General features: G+C 44.5%; 1 protein-coding gene across 6 annotated transcripts in view; it reads left to right on the top strand.

Annotated features, from left to right (window-relative positions):
* The window catches only part of Ehmt1 (euchromatic histone lysine methyltransferase 1), a 134,817-nt gene that overhangs the window by 108,785 nt on the left and 11,149 nt on the right, over positions 1 to 14,883 (top strand). For all 6 annotated transcript variants that reach the window (XM_028772798.1, XM_028772803.1, XM_028772800.1 and 3 more), the window contains 8 exons: positions 1,695 to 1,799; positions 7,092 to 7,246; positions 8,072 to 8,239; positions 8,432 to 8,576; positions 9,206 to 9,283; positions 10,062 to 10,177; positions 11,039 to 11,125; positions 11,536 to 11,614. In XM_028772798.1, the coding sequence (XP_028628631.1) occupies positions 1,695 to 1,799; positions 7,092 to 7,246; positions 8,072 to 8,239; positions 8,432 to 8,576; positions 9,206 to 9,283; positions 10,062 to 10,177; positions 11,039 to 11,125; positions 11,536 to 11,614 (933 nt within the window). The remainder of the gene's footprint in view (positions 1 to 1,694; positions 1,800 to 7,091; positions 7,247 to 8,071; positions 8,240 to 8,431; positions 8,577 to 9,205; positions 9,284 to 10,061; positions 10,178 to 11,038; positions 11,126 to 11,535; positions 11,615 to 14,883) is intronic.

The raw sequence follows: 14,883 nt of genomic DNA, 5'->3' as shown, positions 1-14,883 counted from the left end.
TTATGCATATCCTACTCTTAGGTTCAGATGCTTAATGGCCCACAAGCCCCTAAAGTCTTAGTTTCTGTTGCTGTGATAAACACCATAGCCAAAGTAACTTGAGGAGGAAAGGGGTTGTCTGATCTTACAGATTATGGCCCCTAATTGGTGGAAGTCGGGGTAGGGACCTGGAGGCAGAAACTGCAGCAGAATCCATGGTAGAACACCACTTACTGGCTTGTTTGGTTTCTGATACATTCCAACACCATCTGCCCAGGGTAGGCCCTTTCACATCAGTTATGAAACAAGAAAATGCCCCCACAGACTTGTTTACACAACCTCTGACAGAGACATTTTCTCACTCTTCTCAGATGACCCTAGCTTATATTAAGTTGACTAAAAATGGCCAGCAGAAGCCTTGTCCCCATATTCTTTTGCTCTGTGGGGCCTCTCTGCAATACTTGGCTAATGGTTCCATCCTAGATATTCTGTCAGGCCTCCTCCTATCTGTTCAGAGTCTCCCAAACTCCCATAAAGGCTTCTGCCCTTCCTGAGGACACCCAGGCCTCCTTCCTAGATCTGGCTTTGCTTCTCTTTGCCCACTGTCTCACTGCATGTGCTGTTTGCTGACCTGCCCCACCCCCATCAGTCATAAGATGCTGTTTCACCAGTTCTGTGACCTCTGCTGCATTGTTGGTGCTAGGCACACAAGAGGTGTCTACAAATACCTGTCAGGTGATCTAAAAGAGCTGGCTCCAAGACTGCCCCATGGTAGGGCCCTCTGATCCTTGGTTTAAGGCTGCATTTCCTCTCCCTCATTCCCTGCGTCTTTAGCTCAGGTCCTTCCTACCATTTTGTTTTAGTCCTGGCTGCTTGTACTGTCTTTTATTCATGATCTGAAATTAGCATGGTCTGATTTATTTTAACTGCCTTTAGCATTATGTGTTTATTCATCCTGTTGGGTTACTGTGAGGCATTCTATTCCTTGTCACTCTGGGCTGGCGGTTATGCAGCATGTGTGCCCTTATGTCACCACTGTCTCTGATGATGCCTGTAGTTGACTATAGAGAGACCATCTTCACTTGTGGAGGTTATGTATGTCTACAAGGACAGGAATGTGTGTGTGGACAGGGAGCCCTTTGGAGGTGTGTAGGAGGAGGCTGTCTCCCACCTCCAGACTGATGAGTGCTAACAGAACACTCATTTCCTGCAGAATACCTTTTCTGGTCTAAATGAAATACTTAACATACATTGATCACACCATAGTGGTAGGCAGGTGACTCATGAGATCCTTAATGGGCCTTACAGAGTTAGCAGACAAGATTTTTCTTTCTGCCCCTGACAATTTCTTCTGTGCCTGTTATTCATTAGTCTATCTGCTGGTTGATCTTGTGCTTTGTCATCAACAGGACCAAAAGCAAGAATGAAGCATTCTAATCATGCTTCCCACAAACCTTGCTATAGGTTCTCCCTGGGTTGTTTCTGGCTGACCGAATGTTTAGTCCTGACAACAGCATTAGCTGAAGCAGAGAGCTCAGCTAGCAGCTCATCTCTCCTACTTCAGAGGGCTGGGCCTTTGGTGGGAGCCAGCACCTGGATTGACTTTCCAGAAAACAGTTCTCTGAGGACACATAGTCCCCGAGCAAGCTGCATGAAGTTAGTTATTCTCTCACTTGCTGTCTGTGGTGGTGATATCTTTTGTCTCTTACACTCAGGATGATGGTGGTTGGACACCTATGATCTGGGCCACTGAGTACAAGCACGTGGACCTGGTGAAGCTGCTGCTGTCTAAAGGTTCTGACATCAATATCCGGGACAATGTGAGTTTTTCATGGTGCTTTAGGAACCTTAAGGACAATGCCTCTTAGAAGGCCAGAGGATCCAGGCTACTGAGCAACTACTTCCTTTTGGAGAGCTTAAAACTCTGAAGTAGAGTTCTAGCACTTGGTGGCTGTTTGGCCCTGTGTAGTCAACATCTTACTGATCCAGTTATGGATCTTGTACTGGATCCCTGTAAATCTGGCCTCTGTGTAAGAGTGTTCATGGGTGTGTAGTTTGTGTGAATCACTGCCTGATCCTTTTCAACTGACTCATGCCCCTGACTAACATGACCTGAGGGAGGAGCCCAAGAAAAACCACTAGGAACCAGGTCTCATGTAGGGGTCGTGATCTGAAAGAGAAAGAAATGTGAATGGACTGACATAATACACTCTGTGGTGCCTAGTTTTATGGAGTCAGAGAAATAGTTTTGTCATCCCTCTAGACATTAGGTGACTTTTTCTGGGGATAGCTGAACAAATGTCCATTCATCCCAGATAGGATACTGATAACAGACCAGAGAAACAGTTGTATCCATCTGTTGCTACAGTTCCTTTTCACAGAGAGAGAGAAGCAGTGTCTGCCCCTTTTGTAAAGCCCTAAATAAGCTGAGCCACGATTCCACCACTTTTGTCTACTTTGGGAAACCAGTGAGCTTATTGGCCAAAGACTGATCTGTTTGGGCTAATTCCTTAACTGAAATTCCCTCTTCCTGGGTGATTCTAGCTTGTATCAAGTTGATGATAAAAACTCAGCTGGTTCTGATGAGCAACCAACAGCAGTAGAAATAGCCTTGATGTCTGTGGACTGTGGCCTAGCCTCGCCAGCCAACAACTCCTAGGAATGGAGTCTGCTTCTGGCCTGAGAGTCTCATTTAGCAACCTTATGGCTTCCAAGAATGCCTTTCCCCACCCATGCACTGTGCCCTCATTCAAACTCTTTTAACTGATATTTTTATTGTTCTCCCAGATGCTTTTCCAAATCTGTAACTTACTCAAGAGTTATATAATGAAACTTTGTTACAGAGAGGGGACAGAATCTCTTAAGGGCCATCCTAGTCCATTCTAAGCAAATTAAAGTTCGGTAAAAACTAAAAAAGCAATGTTGACAAGGTCCAGTACAGCATGAAAGGGTCCTATCACTTACATGCATTGTCTTTAAGAGCAGTGTTTGGTCCAGGTACATGAGGAGGGTATGTTAGTTCTTCTAGCCTTCCATAATCTAGTATTCTTCACAGACCATCTGGCTTTATTTTAGGGCGCTGCTGAGTTTTCTTTTTCTTTTTTTGTTTTGTTGAGACGGGGTTTCTCTGTGTAGCCGTAACTGTCGTAGAACTAGTTTTGTAGTCCGGGCTGGCCTCAAACTCACAGAGATCTGCCTGCTTCTGCCTCTTGAGTGCTGAGATTAAGGTGTGTGCTACCACTGCCTGGCTGATGCTGAGGTTTTTAAGTTTCATCGTTTTCTTTTCTTTTTTAATTTATGTATTTAGGGGTAGAGGTTGCACATGTAACAAGGCTTTATGGAGGTCAGAGGACAATTTTCAGGAGTCAGTCCCTTTTTTCTACCTTTACATGAGTCCTGGGGATCAAACTTAGGCTATCAGACTTGTATTGTATTGGTGGCTATTCCTACAATATGGAAGGATTAGGTAGCTGTCAAACTTGGCTTTTGTGTTGGTTTTGTTAGTATGTTTATTGGTGTCAGGGTCTTATTATGTGTCTCTGGCTGGCCTGAAACTCACTATATAGAAAAGTTGGCCTCAACTTCACAGAGATCTGTCTGCCTCTGCCTCCTAAGTGTTGGGATCAATGCATCTGCCACCACACTTAGCCCTTAAGTTTGTTACTTACCCAGTATGATACTGTATTTAGCTGCTTTGTTGACATGTAGTTGCAGACTAAGTGAATTTAAAGTGCATAGTGAGCCCTTCATGTTTGGCCTTCTTCCTGGATCTTATTTGTCATGGTTTTATCAAAGTGAAGGCTAATTCTCAGTAGGAGTGACTCTCCTGGATTTGTTGTACACTCTGTTGGTAGTTTTTTCTTTTTGCCTGCAATGTCTATTTATTGGCCATTTATTGATCCTCTTTTGGTGGACATATGGCTGTTATAGAGTTGCAAATATTTTCCCAAATGAATCCTGGAAGTGGATTCTAGAGGAATCACCACATTGTCTCTAGAGTGCTTACTGTTTTCTGGTTCTGGTTGTTGTAATCTTCATTTAATGTCTATTCATGTAATGACTGCTGCTAACATCATCTTGAGGGCTTTTTTTCCTGTTTTATAGCTTTTTGGTCAAGGATGTGTTCAGGTCTTCAGCTCATGCTTCATTGGGTAGCAGCTGTTTGTTGTTATTGCTGCTTTTACTGCTGCTGCTGTTGATGCTGCTGTTGATGCTGCTGTTGATGCTGCTGCTGCTGCTGCTGCTGCTGCTGCTGTTTCCCCCTTCTCCTTACATAGGAGTTCACTGAGTAGCTTTGGCTGGCCTGAAACTTGCTATGTAGACCACACTGGCCTGGAAAAGTGCAAACATTAGAATATTCTTTGTTTTTGTGTATGTGTGCAGAGCCTGCTTCCTATATTCTATTTAAGACCATTGCTCAGCTGGACATGATGGCTCATGGTTTTTAATCCCAGCACTTGAGAGGCTGAAGCAGGTGAATTATTATGAGTTTAGCCAGGCTACTCTGGGGTAGAATGAAACCCTTCTCAAAACAAACAACACACACACACAAACAAACAGACAGACAATATAACAGACCTTGCTGTCCTAGAACTCGCTTTATAGACTAGACTGGTCTCAAACTTACAGAAATCTGCCTGCTTCTGCCTCCTGAGTACTGGGATTAAGGTATGCATCCTTTGGCGGCGGCTGCTGCTGGTGCCCTCACCCTTCACCTCTCCCTTCTCCTCTTTCTCCTCCTCTTCCTCCTTATCTTCCTTTTCATGTGAGCATTTGCCAGTGCTGAAGTGGAGAAAGCCATTCTTTTTTCATAGAGCTCATGATCTCCTCACAGACAGGAGACCAGGTCTAGCCTAGTATATCCTTGTGGAGGCCTCAGAAGCAGAAGAGTCTTGTTTCTTTCCATCTTCCACCTCAAACTTGAGGCCATTTTTCTCTACATTACCCGTGAGTACGTCTTGAGCCTTGGTCACCTGTCACTGCTTTGTTTGAGCAGACTTACTTCTGGGAAGACTGTCAGCCATACCTTGGGTAGCTACTCCTTTCCAACTGAACATCTGTTCCCTGTCTCTGCTTCCTCCTGCTACTCACGCTTATTTCATGTCAGAATGGCCTCTATCCTGCCTCATGTTTGGAAATGTTTGTGCTTGGTGTAGAGGTCTTTCTGGTCAGTGGGTTTATGCCACACTCATTCTGATTAGAAAAATGACCCTGAGAAGTCAGGACTTTGCTTGAGCTCTGAGATGTGTGGGGATATAATCAAGTAAAATCAGAGGGCTGAAAGTCACGGAGGATACCAACCAGAAAAGAACTCAAAATAGCTAAGGTTTTTGACAGAGTACTTATGTTGACTTAAAGCAGTTTACTTTCTAGTGTTCATTTTAGAAATAAATGAAATACTAAAGCTTGTGCTTGGGGCAGTTTGTGAGTGAGGCTGGTAGACAGTACACTCTGTCTTTGTTCTGTTTGTATGTGTTCAACTGTTCATTGAGTTGAAAAGTCCTGACTCCATCTTATCATGTGGACACTGGAGGGCAGACTGTCCAATTGTTGGAGAGCACCAGAGTATGAATATGACCTCTGCAGGCCTGCAGAATGGGTCCCTGGGATGTCTCTTGGCATTGCCCACTTGACAGAGAAGGCAGATCTGATACTATGGGGTCTGGGATGGCTTTCACTGCAAGGACTCACTGGGAACTAAGGGGTGGTCAAGCTAGACTTTTGTCTATGGCTGTGTCCTGAGGGGAAGGAAGCCACAATGAGCTGCTCATAGAAGGGAAGCCACCTCAGGCTAATCTTTTACATGTATAGCCAGAAGTCCTATCTCCAAAGGTTTAAACCTGAGAAAGAATCCACAAGAAAGAGAAAGAGGACAAGAAGAAGGAGTGGATAAGAATAATCATTAGTATTACATTCCAGAGGGAAAACAGCATTCAGTAAATTAAGAGAGTTATTAATTATGGAGTGGGCTGGACATTCAGTGGAAAGGAAAGGCTCTAAGCTTTGTAATGTGTAGGCTGTAGTTGCAGGCTCAGTTAAGGTGAGCCCTCAGAGGGATGGTGAGCAGAGCTAGGCAGAGGCCGACAGGGGCTTGTTGTCATTGTGTCCTGACATGAGACGACAGGAAGTATTACTACTTGATGAGATTTAAACTATGAGTGAGTGTGTCTGTCCATATGTGTGTGCACACTCAGAGTCCAGAAGATGCTACATCCCACAGAGTTTGGATGCCTTGCTTGTTGTGTGGGTGCTAGGGGCCAGACTCCAGTCCTCATACTAGAGCAACAAGCACTCTTAGCCACGGAGTCATTTCTTCAACTCCTGCCTTTTAAAAATACTTAATATTTTATTGAGAATTTCATAAACTGTGTTTGATTATATTGACCACCTAACTTGCTCAGACCCACTTCCTACCTCTTCAGTCCTGTCCAACATAAATGTTCTGTTATTTTGCCTTAATTAACTACCAAATCCAGTTGTGAACCATCCTTATCCTTAAGGAAGGTGACTCTTCCCCAGATGTCATCATCTGTCAATATTTTCTCAGATTTCTTTTTCACTTTTGCATGAGATCTGGAGGTCAAACTTAGGTCTCATTAAGTGCTTCTACTTTTAAAATTAATAAAAAGAAAAGTCTACTACTTGTTATTTTAATAATTACCCTACTCAAGGTGGCATAAGTGTGTATTATTCTATTTTCAAAATAATCTATATGTGATTACATTACCTTTTTTCCCCTAAATTTTTTAAGATGTGTATGTTGATTCCTCTGGAGTTATAGGTGGTTGTAAGCCACCTGTGTAGGTGCTGGGAACCAAACTCAGGTCTCCTTACCCTCTGCAAGAGAAACATGTGGTCTTTACCATTGAGACATCTCTCCAAACCCATATTAGATGACTTTTAAAGTGAAAAACAACAACAACAAGATAAATGCTGCAGTTTAGGTGAGATTTTTGTTATCTGTTTGGTGAAACTACAAATCCCTTCTCCAGTGTAGCCTGTGCTAGGAATAACCAGCTGTGCACAAGTACCAAAACTGTCCTTGTCTGGTCCCAGTGTGTGTTCCCAGTCAGAAACCATCCTCACTGTGCTCTCATTTTATCTCTGTGCAGGAGGAGAACATTTGTCTGCACTGGGCAGCATTTTCAGGCTGTGTGGACATAGCTGAAATCCTTCTGGCTGCCAAGTGTGACCTGCATGCTGTGAATATCCATGGAGACTCACCTCTGCACATCGCAGCCAGGGAGAATCGCTACGACTGTGTTGTGTGAGTACAGCCCTATGCCAGTATAGCTCTTGCTGCCAGGCTGCCTAGAGTGGCTGCTAAATGCCTGTGTCCACACTCTACCTAAAGCTGATGCAATAGAGGCGGAGAAGTACCTTTCCCAATTGATATCTCAGACCAGCTATGGGCCCTTTGGGCTCATAGTTGTCCAAGAAAACAGAACCAAACAAAACCACCTACATTCTTAGTTGGATCTTAACAAAGTCTCAGACCTAACAGTGTGGGGACAGTTCCAGGAGGAACCGGGTACTATTGGTTCTCCCTTGTGGGTGGAAATGGTGGCTGTTTAGGGTGCCTTTAAGCAGGATTTACATTCCAGCAATGGTGTATGATATGTTCCTTTGGGAAGAAAAGGAGGGCAGTGACTCTGATGGGCAGGTGGCTCTTCCCCTTCACCTGGAAAGGGGAAGTGGAGTGGCTTTGTGATACTTGCAACTCTCTAGCACAGGTGTGGCAGTCCTTCTTCCTTCATCAGGCAGACATGCCGGGTTGCCCTTCTGCCGGCCCCAAACACGTGCTCTCCGTACCATTTCCTTTATCCTTAAGGCCAAATAAAAAACAAAGCCTAAGAGAATTAACTAAACAGTTTTAGCTCCTACACGCGTGTTCAGGTGAGAAGACTGATGACTCATTCATTACAAGTATTGGGTGGGAGCAGATGTGCTCCTGGCAAGTCATGCTTGTGCCAGAGCACTGAGCTAGCAAGTTGGGTGCTTCATGACAGATAACTAGTCATTTATGTGTCTTAACCATGTCTCTTCTAAAATCAGACCTGGATGTTTTGTTGGCTTACATTTTCCCTTTTAGCCTCTTTCTTTCTCGGGATTCAGATGTTACTCTGAAAAACAAGGAAGGAGAGACTCCCTTACAGTGTGCAAGCCTCAACTCCCAGGTGTGGAATGCACTGCAGATGAGCAAAGCACTTCGGGACTCAGCTCCTGAGAAGCCTGTTGCTGTTGAGAAGACGGTGAGCAGGTGAGAAGGTTCTAAGACTGAGAAAATTCTAGCAAAGCATTGACAGGTGGACTAGAAGAGACTGGAGCAAACACTTGTGAAGCCCTGCCCCCAGGCTGCAAGTCTAGTGTGGGGACTGGTTGGCAGCTGTGTCTGTCTCTCATGGGACAGAATCTGAAACAGCACAAGTGACATCTCCCTTTTTCTGTGCAGAGACATTGCCCGAGGGTATGAGCGCATTCCCATTCCCTGTGTCAATGCTGTGGATAGCGAGTCATGTCCCACCAACTATAAGTACGTCTCCCAGAACTGTGTGACGTCCCCCATGAACATTGACAGGAACATCACTCATTTGCAGGTTGGTGGGAAGAAGGGGTGGCAAGTCCCTTGAACAAAAGTCTCAAGTTCTCTGTTAGGCAGTACTCCAGTTTTCCTAGCATACTTTGAAAGCCCATTGAAGGCCCTACGTGTCCCTGATCAGTGGTTGCTCGGAGCCTCAGTCTTGCCTGGTCCTTAAGTCATGACCAAGATGGTCCATGCTGGTCTAAGAAGTGGGCACTGCATGCTCTCCAGTCCCAGCAGCCATAGCCCAGCACACAGCTTTCCCATCTCTGACTTTTTCATTGAAAGGCTATTCCTTATAGTTGTGCTTAAGGAAATCTCCTGATTCTCACAAAATTAGCTGTATAAACGTTAGTTTGGTTGTGAGACTCTGTATTCTCATCTTTCCTGAGAGGTATCTGGCCTTGAGTGAAACAGGCTTTTTGGCCCTCTGCAGACTACACTTGTCTAAACTCCTACTTGCTCCCTGCCAACATGGTGCATTTTCCTCAGGGTGTTCCAAGCCTTTCTACCCTGATCCTAAGAGAGACTATAGCAGATTAAAGGCAATTGAGATTTCCCCAAGCATTTGGTGGTGATTGCAAGGGCAGGGTTAGGTAGGAGGAATGTGATGCCTGTCTGACATGTGGTGCACTCTGTTTTCAGTACTGCGTGTGTGTAGATGACTGCTCCTCTAGCACCTGCATGTGTGGCCAGCTGAGCATGCGCTGCTGGTATGATAAGGTGAGGAAGCACATGTACTGATGTGGTAAGTTCTGTGAAAGTAAGTCTGTGAGCATGTTTTCTGATTCTCAGATGTCCTAGTGACATTGGAACAATTGGAGGTGAGCTGGTAAACTGAAATTAAGGAGTGACTCTAAGCAGATTATGGAGCTATGGCATGGGTTCCCAGAATCCTAGGGTTGAAACCCATGTCTTTTTGTCACTACCTGGATAGTGGTACACTGGGTGTCCTGGCATAGCCATAGGAGGAAATGTCTTTGTTGTTTTGTTTGGTGAGCCCTGCCACATACATTTGTCCAAAGAGATGACTAATAGAAAGACCAGGCCAGGGGCTAGGCTGGACGGCTAAGCGTGGATGGCTAGTATCACTAGACACAGTGGCTGAGGTCAGGGTCACGGTCTTACAAGTAATGGACAGTGCTAGTGGGAGGCGGCACCAAGACAGAGCCCTGGGGCCCAGGATGCAGCTCAGAGACAAAGTATGCAGAGAGAAGAGGTGCGTAGTCTTGAGACAGGGCAGAGCAGGAGGATTAGAACAGTATTAACCAGGCAGGAACCACGGAAGATTTCTCCAAGAGGCCCTCAAACCTGCATCAGACCTCGTGAAATTTCCACTCAAACCACAGATGTGGAGCCTAACCCTGGTATTTCTATCCATAAACCTTTGTTTGTGTATATCTGAAGCCAGACTGGGCATTTTATAAAAATATGTCATTAAAGTTCATTTAAAGGGAATGCTGGTTAACATCTGCTGGCCCTTGTGGCCATCTGTTAATAGGATGGCCGACTTCTGCCTGAGTTCAACATGGCAGAACCACCCTTGATCTTCGAGTGCAATCATGCCTGCTCATGCTGGAGGAACTGCCGCAATCGTGTGGTGCAAAATGGTCTCAGGTGAGGGGTGTAGATGCCTTAGGTCATGCTGGCCAGGGGCATGTATATCTGTGGGTGGAGCCAGTGTCTGGGAGAAGGAATGTGTTTGTATGTAAACAACCAGCCAAGTTTAACTGGCTTAGATATGAGTGGGCTTGATTCATTTGGTTTTATTGTTAGAAAAAGCCAACCAACATTGAGAATGGTGATGTTGGTTGGCTTTTCTCAGACTGTTGTGTTCCTTTCGGGTTCTTGAGCCCACTCTCTTTGTCATGTGCCTTTTCCTATGCCTCCTGTATCACAGCCAGATTCAAGTTTTAAGTATCGGTAGCTATGGTCTGTTGATAGTGCACCAAGGGCAGAGTGCACACACTTTTGTACCTGTGTCCCCATATTTACAAATGGGCCAATGGGATGGGCATTATCTGAATGCCTTGAAGAGAGGGTGAATCACTTAAGCTTGGTCTACTACCTAGAACCAACCCAGCCAATAGGAGCCTGCCTGGCTGCTTGTTGCTGGCATACTCCCTGAGTAATAGAATGGCAGTAGTCTGGGTTCCAGTGGAAACCCTTTTATGAGGTGAATACCTTTAGTCTTTACTGCGACCTTGTGGGTTAGGCCACAGGTTGAGGAAACCAAGGGCTGCTATACTTTATGCTTTGACAGTCTGAATCCTGGGTTCTCAGCTTCCTTTGTGTGTGGTGCTGGATTTGTAAGGTGACTGGAACTGCTTTCCGTCACCTACAGAGAGTCATTATTCTTCCTTGATTTGGAACCTGCACCATTCTTCTCTATTTGCTCATCTCACTCACTTCAGAATGGACACAGTTGGTTTGCAGACCATCACGTACATGTCCACCTACCCTCTACTTGTTTTCCAGGGCAAGGTTGCAGCTTTATCGGACACAGGACATGGGCTGGGGTGTGCGGTCCCTTCAGGATATCCCACTGGGCACCTTTGTCTGCGAGTAAGTGGGTCCCCAGAGTCCCATAGCTCTGTTGATTGTGTTTTTATTTGTTAGTTTGTTTTGTTTTTCATTTCTGGGACGCCCCAGGGAGCATGTTTCACTGTCATGCAGAAGTGGGTACAGGCAGTGGAGGTGTTAATTAGACCAGCCAGTCTCTTGATGCTAGCTCTAGGGTTGTGTTCAGACTTTGTATCTCAGTTATTCACTAAAAGTTTTAGCTTTTGTATTCTAATACTAGTATCTTGGTAAGCCATCCTTGGTCCTCACCTTGCACTACAGACACACAGGGCCAGATCCAGATCCCAGCCCATAGACCTTTTCCAGAGTGTCCTGTGTCTGCATCCTTCCGTGGCATTGTTCCTTGTCTGAGGACACAGTCATGAGATGGGTCTTCCCTTTTCTCACTACAGATATGTAGGAGAGCTGATTTCGGACTCGGAAGCTGATGTCCGAGAAGAGGACTCTTACCTCTTTGATCTTGACAATAAGGTAATGTGTTGTGAAGGGCCAAAGCATATGAGCAAATGATCGCAAAATGTAAAACTTGGGGAGTTTGTTTTGGTGGATTCGGAAAAGTAGCTGGCACAGGTAGACTAGCTCTGGAGTCACTGATGTGTGTGGGTGTAGGCTCCTTACACATCTGTTAGGTTTATCACACAGTTCTGGTCTCATTTTGGTGTTCAAGGCATAGGCCCCTAGCTTGAGATAACTCAGTATTATTGTAGCAAGCCACGTACCTCAAGGGAATAGCTACCTGGGATCCCTCATTATATCCCCCAGTTCCCAGGCTGGCCCACTGAGACAAGCAATAGGGAACAAGCATAGAGTCGTATAGGAAGCATCAGGAGATCCAGAAATGTGGGTGATGGGGGAGGCTTTTCTGTTTCCATTGACATCAGGGTACTGATATTCTATGTTGGGAGAAAATAGAGGACCAAGCTTGGTCTGCTCCAGGATTAGGGTTTCCAATGACTTCTGGGCCAGGCAAAAGATGGCTAAGACCACCCCAGTCCATCACTGTTTCTGAATTCAGAAATTGTTCTTTTAAAAACTTCTTAAAGCTGGGTGTGGTAGCACACACCTTCAGTCCTAGCACATGGGAACAGAAACAGGCAGATCTCTGAGTTTGAAACCAGCCAGAGTTAAGTAATGAAAAACACTGTTTAATTCTTAAGTAAGTACATCCTAAATCTCACAGTCTTTGCTAGTTAGTAAGGAAATAAAGGTTTTCTACGCTCTAACTGTAACCACCTAACCATGGAGTCAGTTTTATCCCCCAGAGAACTGGGCTATGCTGACCCCAGGCTCTGACTCTTGAAGCTACTCAAGAGGTTAGCATTTGTGAAGCAAGATCTATGTTATGACCAACTGTGGGTATTGGAAAGATGCCATAGCAGGTAAGAGCACTGCCTGATATTCCAGAAGACCAGGGTCCAATTCCCAGCATGCCTATGGCAATGCAAAACTGTCTGTAATTGTAGTCCCAGGGTTCTAATGCCCTCTGTTGGCTCCAGGCACTCACGTGGTGTGGAGACTAGGAAACCAAAAGTTTAGCTCTTCCTCCTTGGCTTGTTCTAGGCCATCCTGGAACATAAACATAACAAAACACCCCCACACAAACACAAATAAAAAACAAACATAATTCTCAGGCTCAAGAGTGTCAAAATCTTGTCAGTTCCCGAATTCAAGTAGGTTTTGTCTTCCTGTGTGCTTGTGCATACAAAACACGCAGGGTGACTATGAGAGCTCCTTTCCTATTGGTGGACATAGAGCCTGGTGTGCATAGCGTCCCTTCTGGGCATTACAGGTTCCCCTTCCTTCTTCAGTGACACACAGGTCTGTTTTGTGTTTTGTGGTAGTCTGGTTACCAGTCTTAAAGTTATATATTCCATGGGCTTTTATCGCATCCTACTTATGTTTTTAAAATACAAATATTTCTAGAAATTGTTTTGCCATCAGGCTTGGAGATTCAGACTGAGGTCAGTGTATTGAGTTGGTTTCCCATATTGATGCTTGTTTCTTCACAACTCAACAGTGTGACTCATAGGGGTCCTCAATGCCTGGATTTTTTCCTGCTGAGTCTAAGTTACTTGTAGTTCATGTGTTTTATCTTGAGGATGGTTTCAAAATTAGCCCAGCAGATTGCTCAGATCAGCCTTCAGGGCTCTGGTGCCCACTACAGTGAGTGGACAGTTACTTTTGACAGCTGTGATCCTTCCCTTATTGGTTGATATATAATATGGTAAGGGTAAAAGAAACTATGAGTTTGCCAAGGAGATTTTACCACTTGACATTCCTAACAAACAGAAACACTTTTCTTAAAAAAGTTTTCTTGTTGTTGTTGTTATGGTTTTGTGTGTGTGTGTGTGTGTGTGTGTGTGTGTACACGTGTGCACTGAGTGATCTCACTAGCCCAACACTATTTTATTTTACTTTTTTTTTTTTAATATGTACACACATTCTATGTATATTTTTTTTGTTTTTTGTTTTTTTGTTTTTTGGGGATAGGTCTCACTATGTAGTCCCGGTCTGGAACTTGGAATATAAATCAGGCTTGCCTCAAATTTATGGTGATTGCTCTTGCTGCCTCAGCTTTCCATGTGCTCAGATTATAGGGAATGGCAACCGTGTTGGCTCCAGACACTATGCTGTGTCTGTTTGTACATCCGTAACATCCATTTTAGATATCCCTATGCAGACCAGGGTGATAGTGAACTTTTCTTCCTGTCTGAACCTCCTAAGAGCTGGAATTACAGGCATGAACCACCATATTTGATTTATTATGCACTATAATTTTAATTTGCATTTCTTGGTGGTTGATAATAATGAATAATTTCTTTTATGTCTCTTAGACATCCTTATATCTTCTGTGGATTTGCTGTTGCTGTGTTATTATTAATTGTTATTGCTACTTATTGATTTTTCAAGACAGGATTCTTTGTTTAACAGCCCTGGCTGCCCTGAAACTCACTTTGTCCACCAGGCTACCCTCCAATTCACAGAGATCAGCATGCCTCTAGCTCCCTAGTGCTAGGATTAAAGGCATGCTCCACCGTGCCTGGCCCTGTGCTGTTTTTAATATGTTCTCACTTTGTAGCCATGACTAGCCTAGAACTTGGTATATAGACTAAATTAGCCTTAGACTCAAAGAGATCTGCTTCCTTGTACCTTCTGAGTACTGAGATTAAAGGTATATACCACAATGTCTGTTCTAATAATGTCTATTTTTAGGCAGTCTTTTATTGAAATGTGACTCACTGATTGACTAGGCCAGCTGGCCAGCAGATCCCTGAGATCTTCGTCACAGCAGCAGGATTGTAGGTGTGCATGGCTACACTCAGTTCTTATCATGGGTGCTAGTGTTGTGAACATAATTCCTTGTGTCTGCACAGGAAGTTCTTACCCACTGAGCCATCTCCCTAGCTCCTGCCAGATTGTTGTTGTTGTTGTTTTGTTTTACTTTATTTTGTATGTATGATATTTTTTCCTGATATATATCTGTTTACCACATGTGTGCCTAGTGCCCACAGAACCCAGAAGAGATCCCCTGAAACTGGAGTTGATGTGTTTATAAAAAGATAAAGAGATAAAGAATGTGTTCTGTGGGTGTGTAGAGAGGTAAGGGGGAAGGAGATGTCTCAGCGGGCCCATGCAGAGGCATTTCTTCTCCCTGAGGGACCAGCCACACACAGGTATAGCAGAGAATAAAGTTTATTCAGGACATGGGGAGGGGAGCCAGGAGGGTAGTAGAGGCAGAG

This window comes from Grammomys surdaster, unplaced genomic scaffold, assembly GCF_004785775.1.
Source record: "Grammomys surdaster isolate TR1022 unplaced genomic scaffold, NIH_TR_1.0 219, whole genome shotgun sequence".
In the NCBI taxonomy this organism is placed as follows: Eukaryota; Metazoa; Chordata; class Mammalia; order Rodentia; family Muridae; genus Grammomys; species Grammomys surdaster.
Note: the sequence above shows the minus strand (reverse complement) of the source record. Positions and strands in the feature narration are given on the sequence as shown.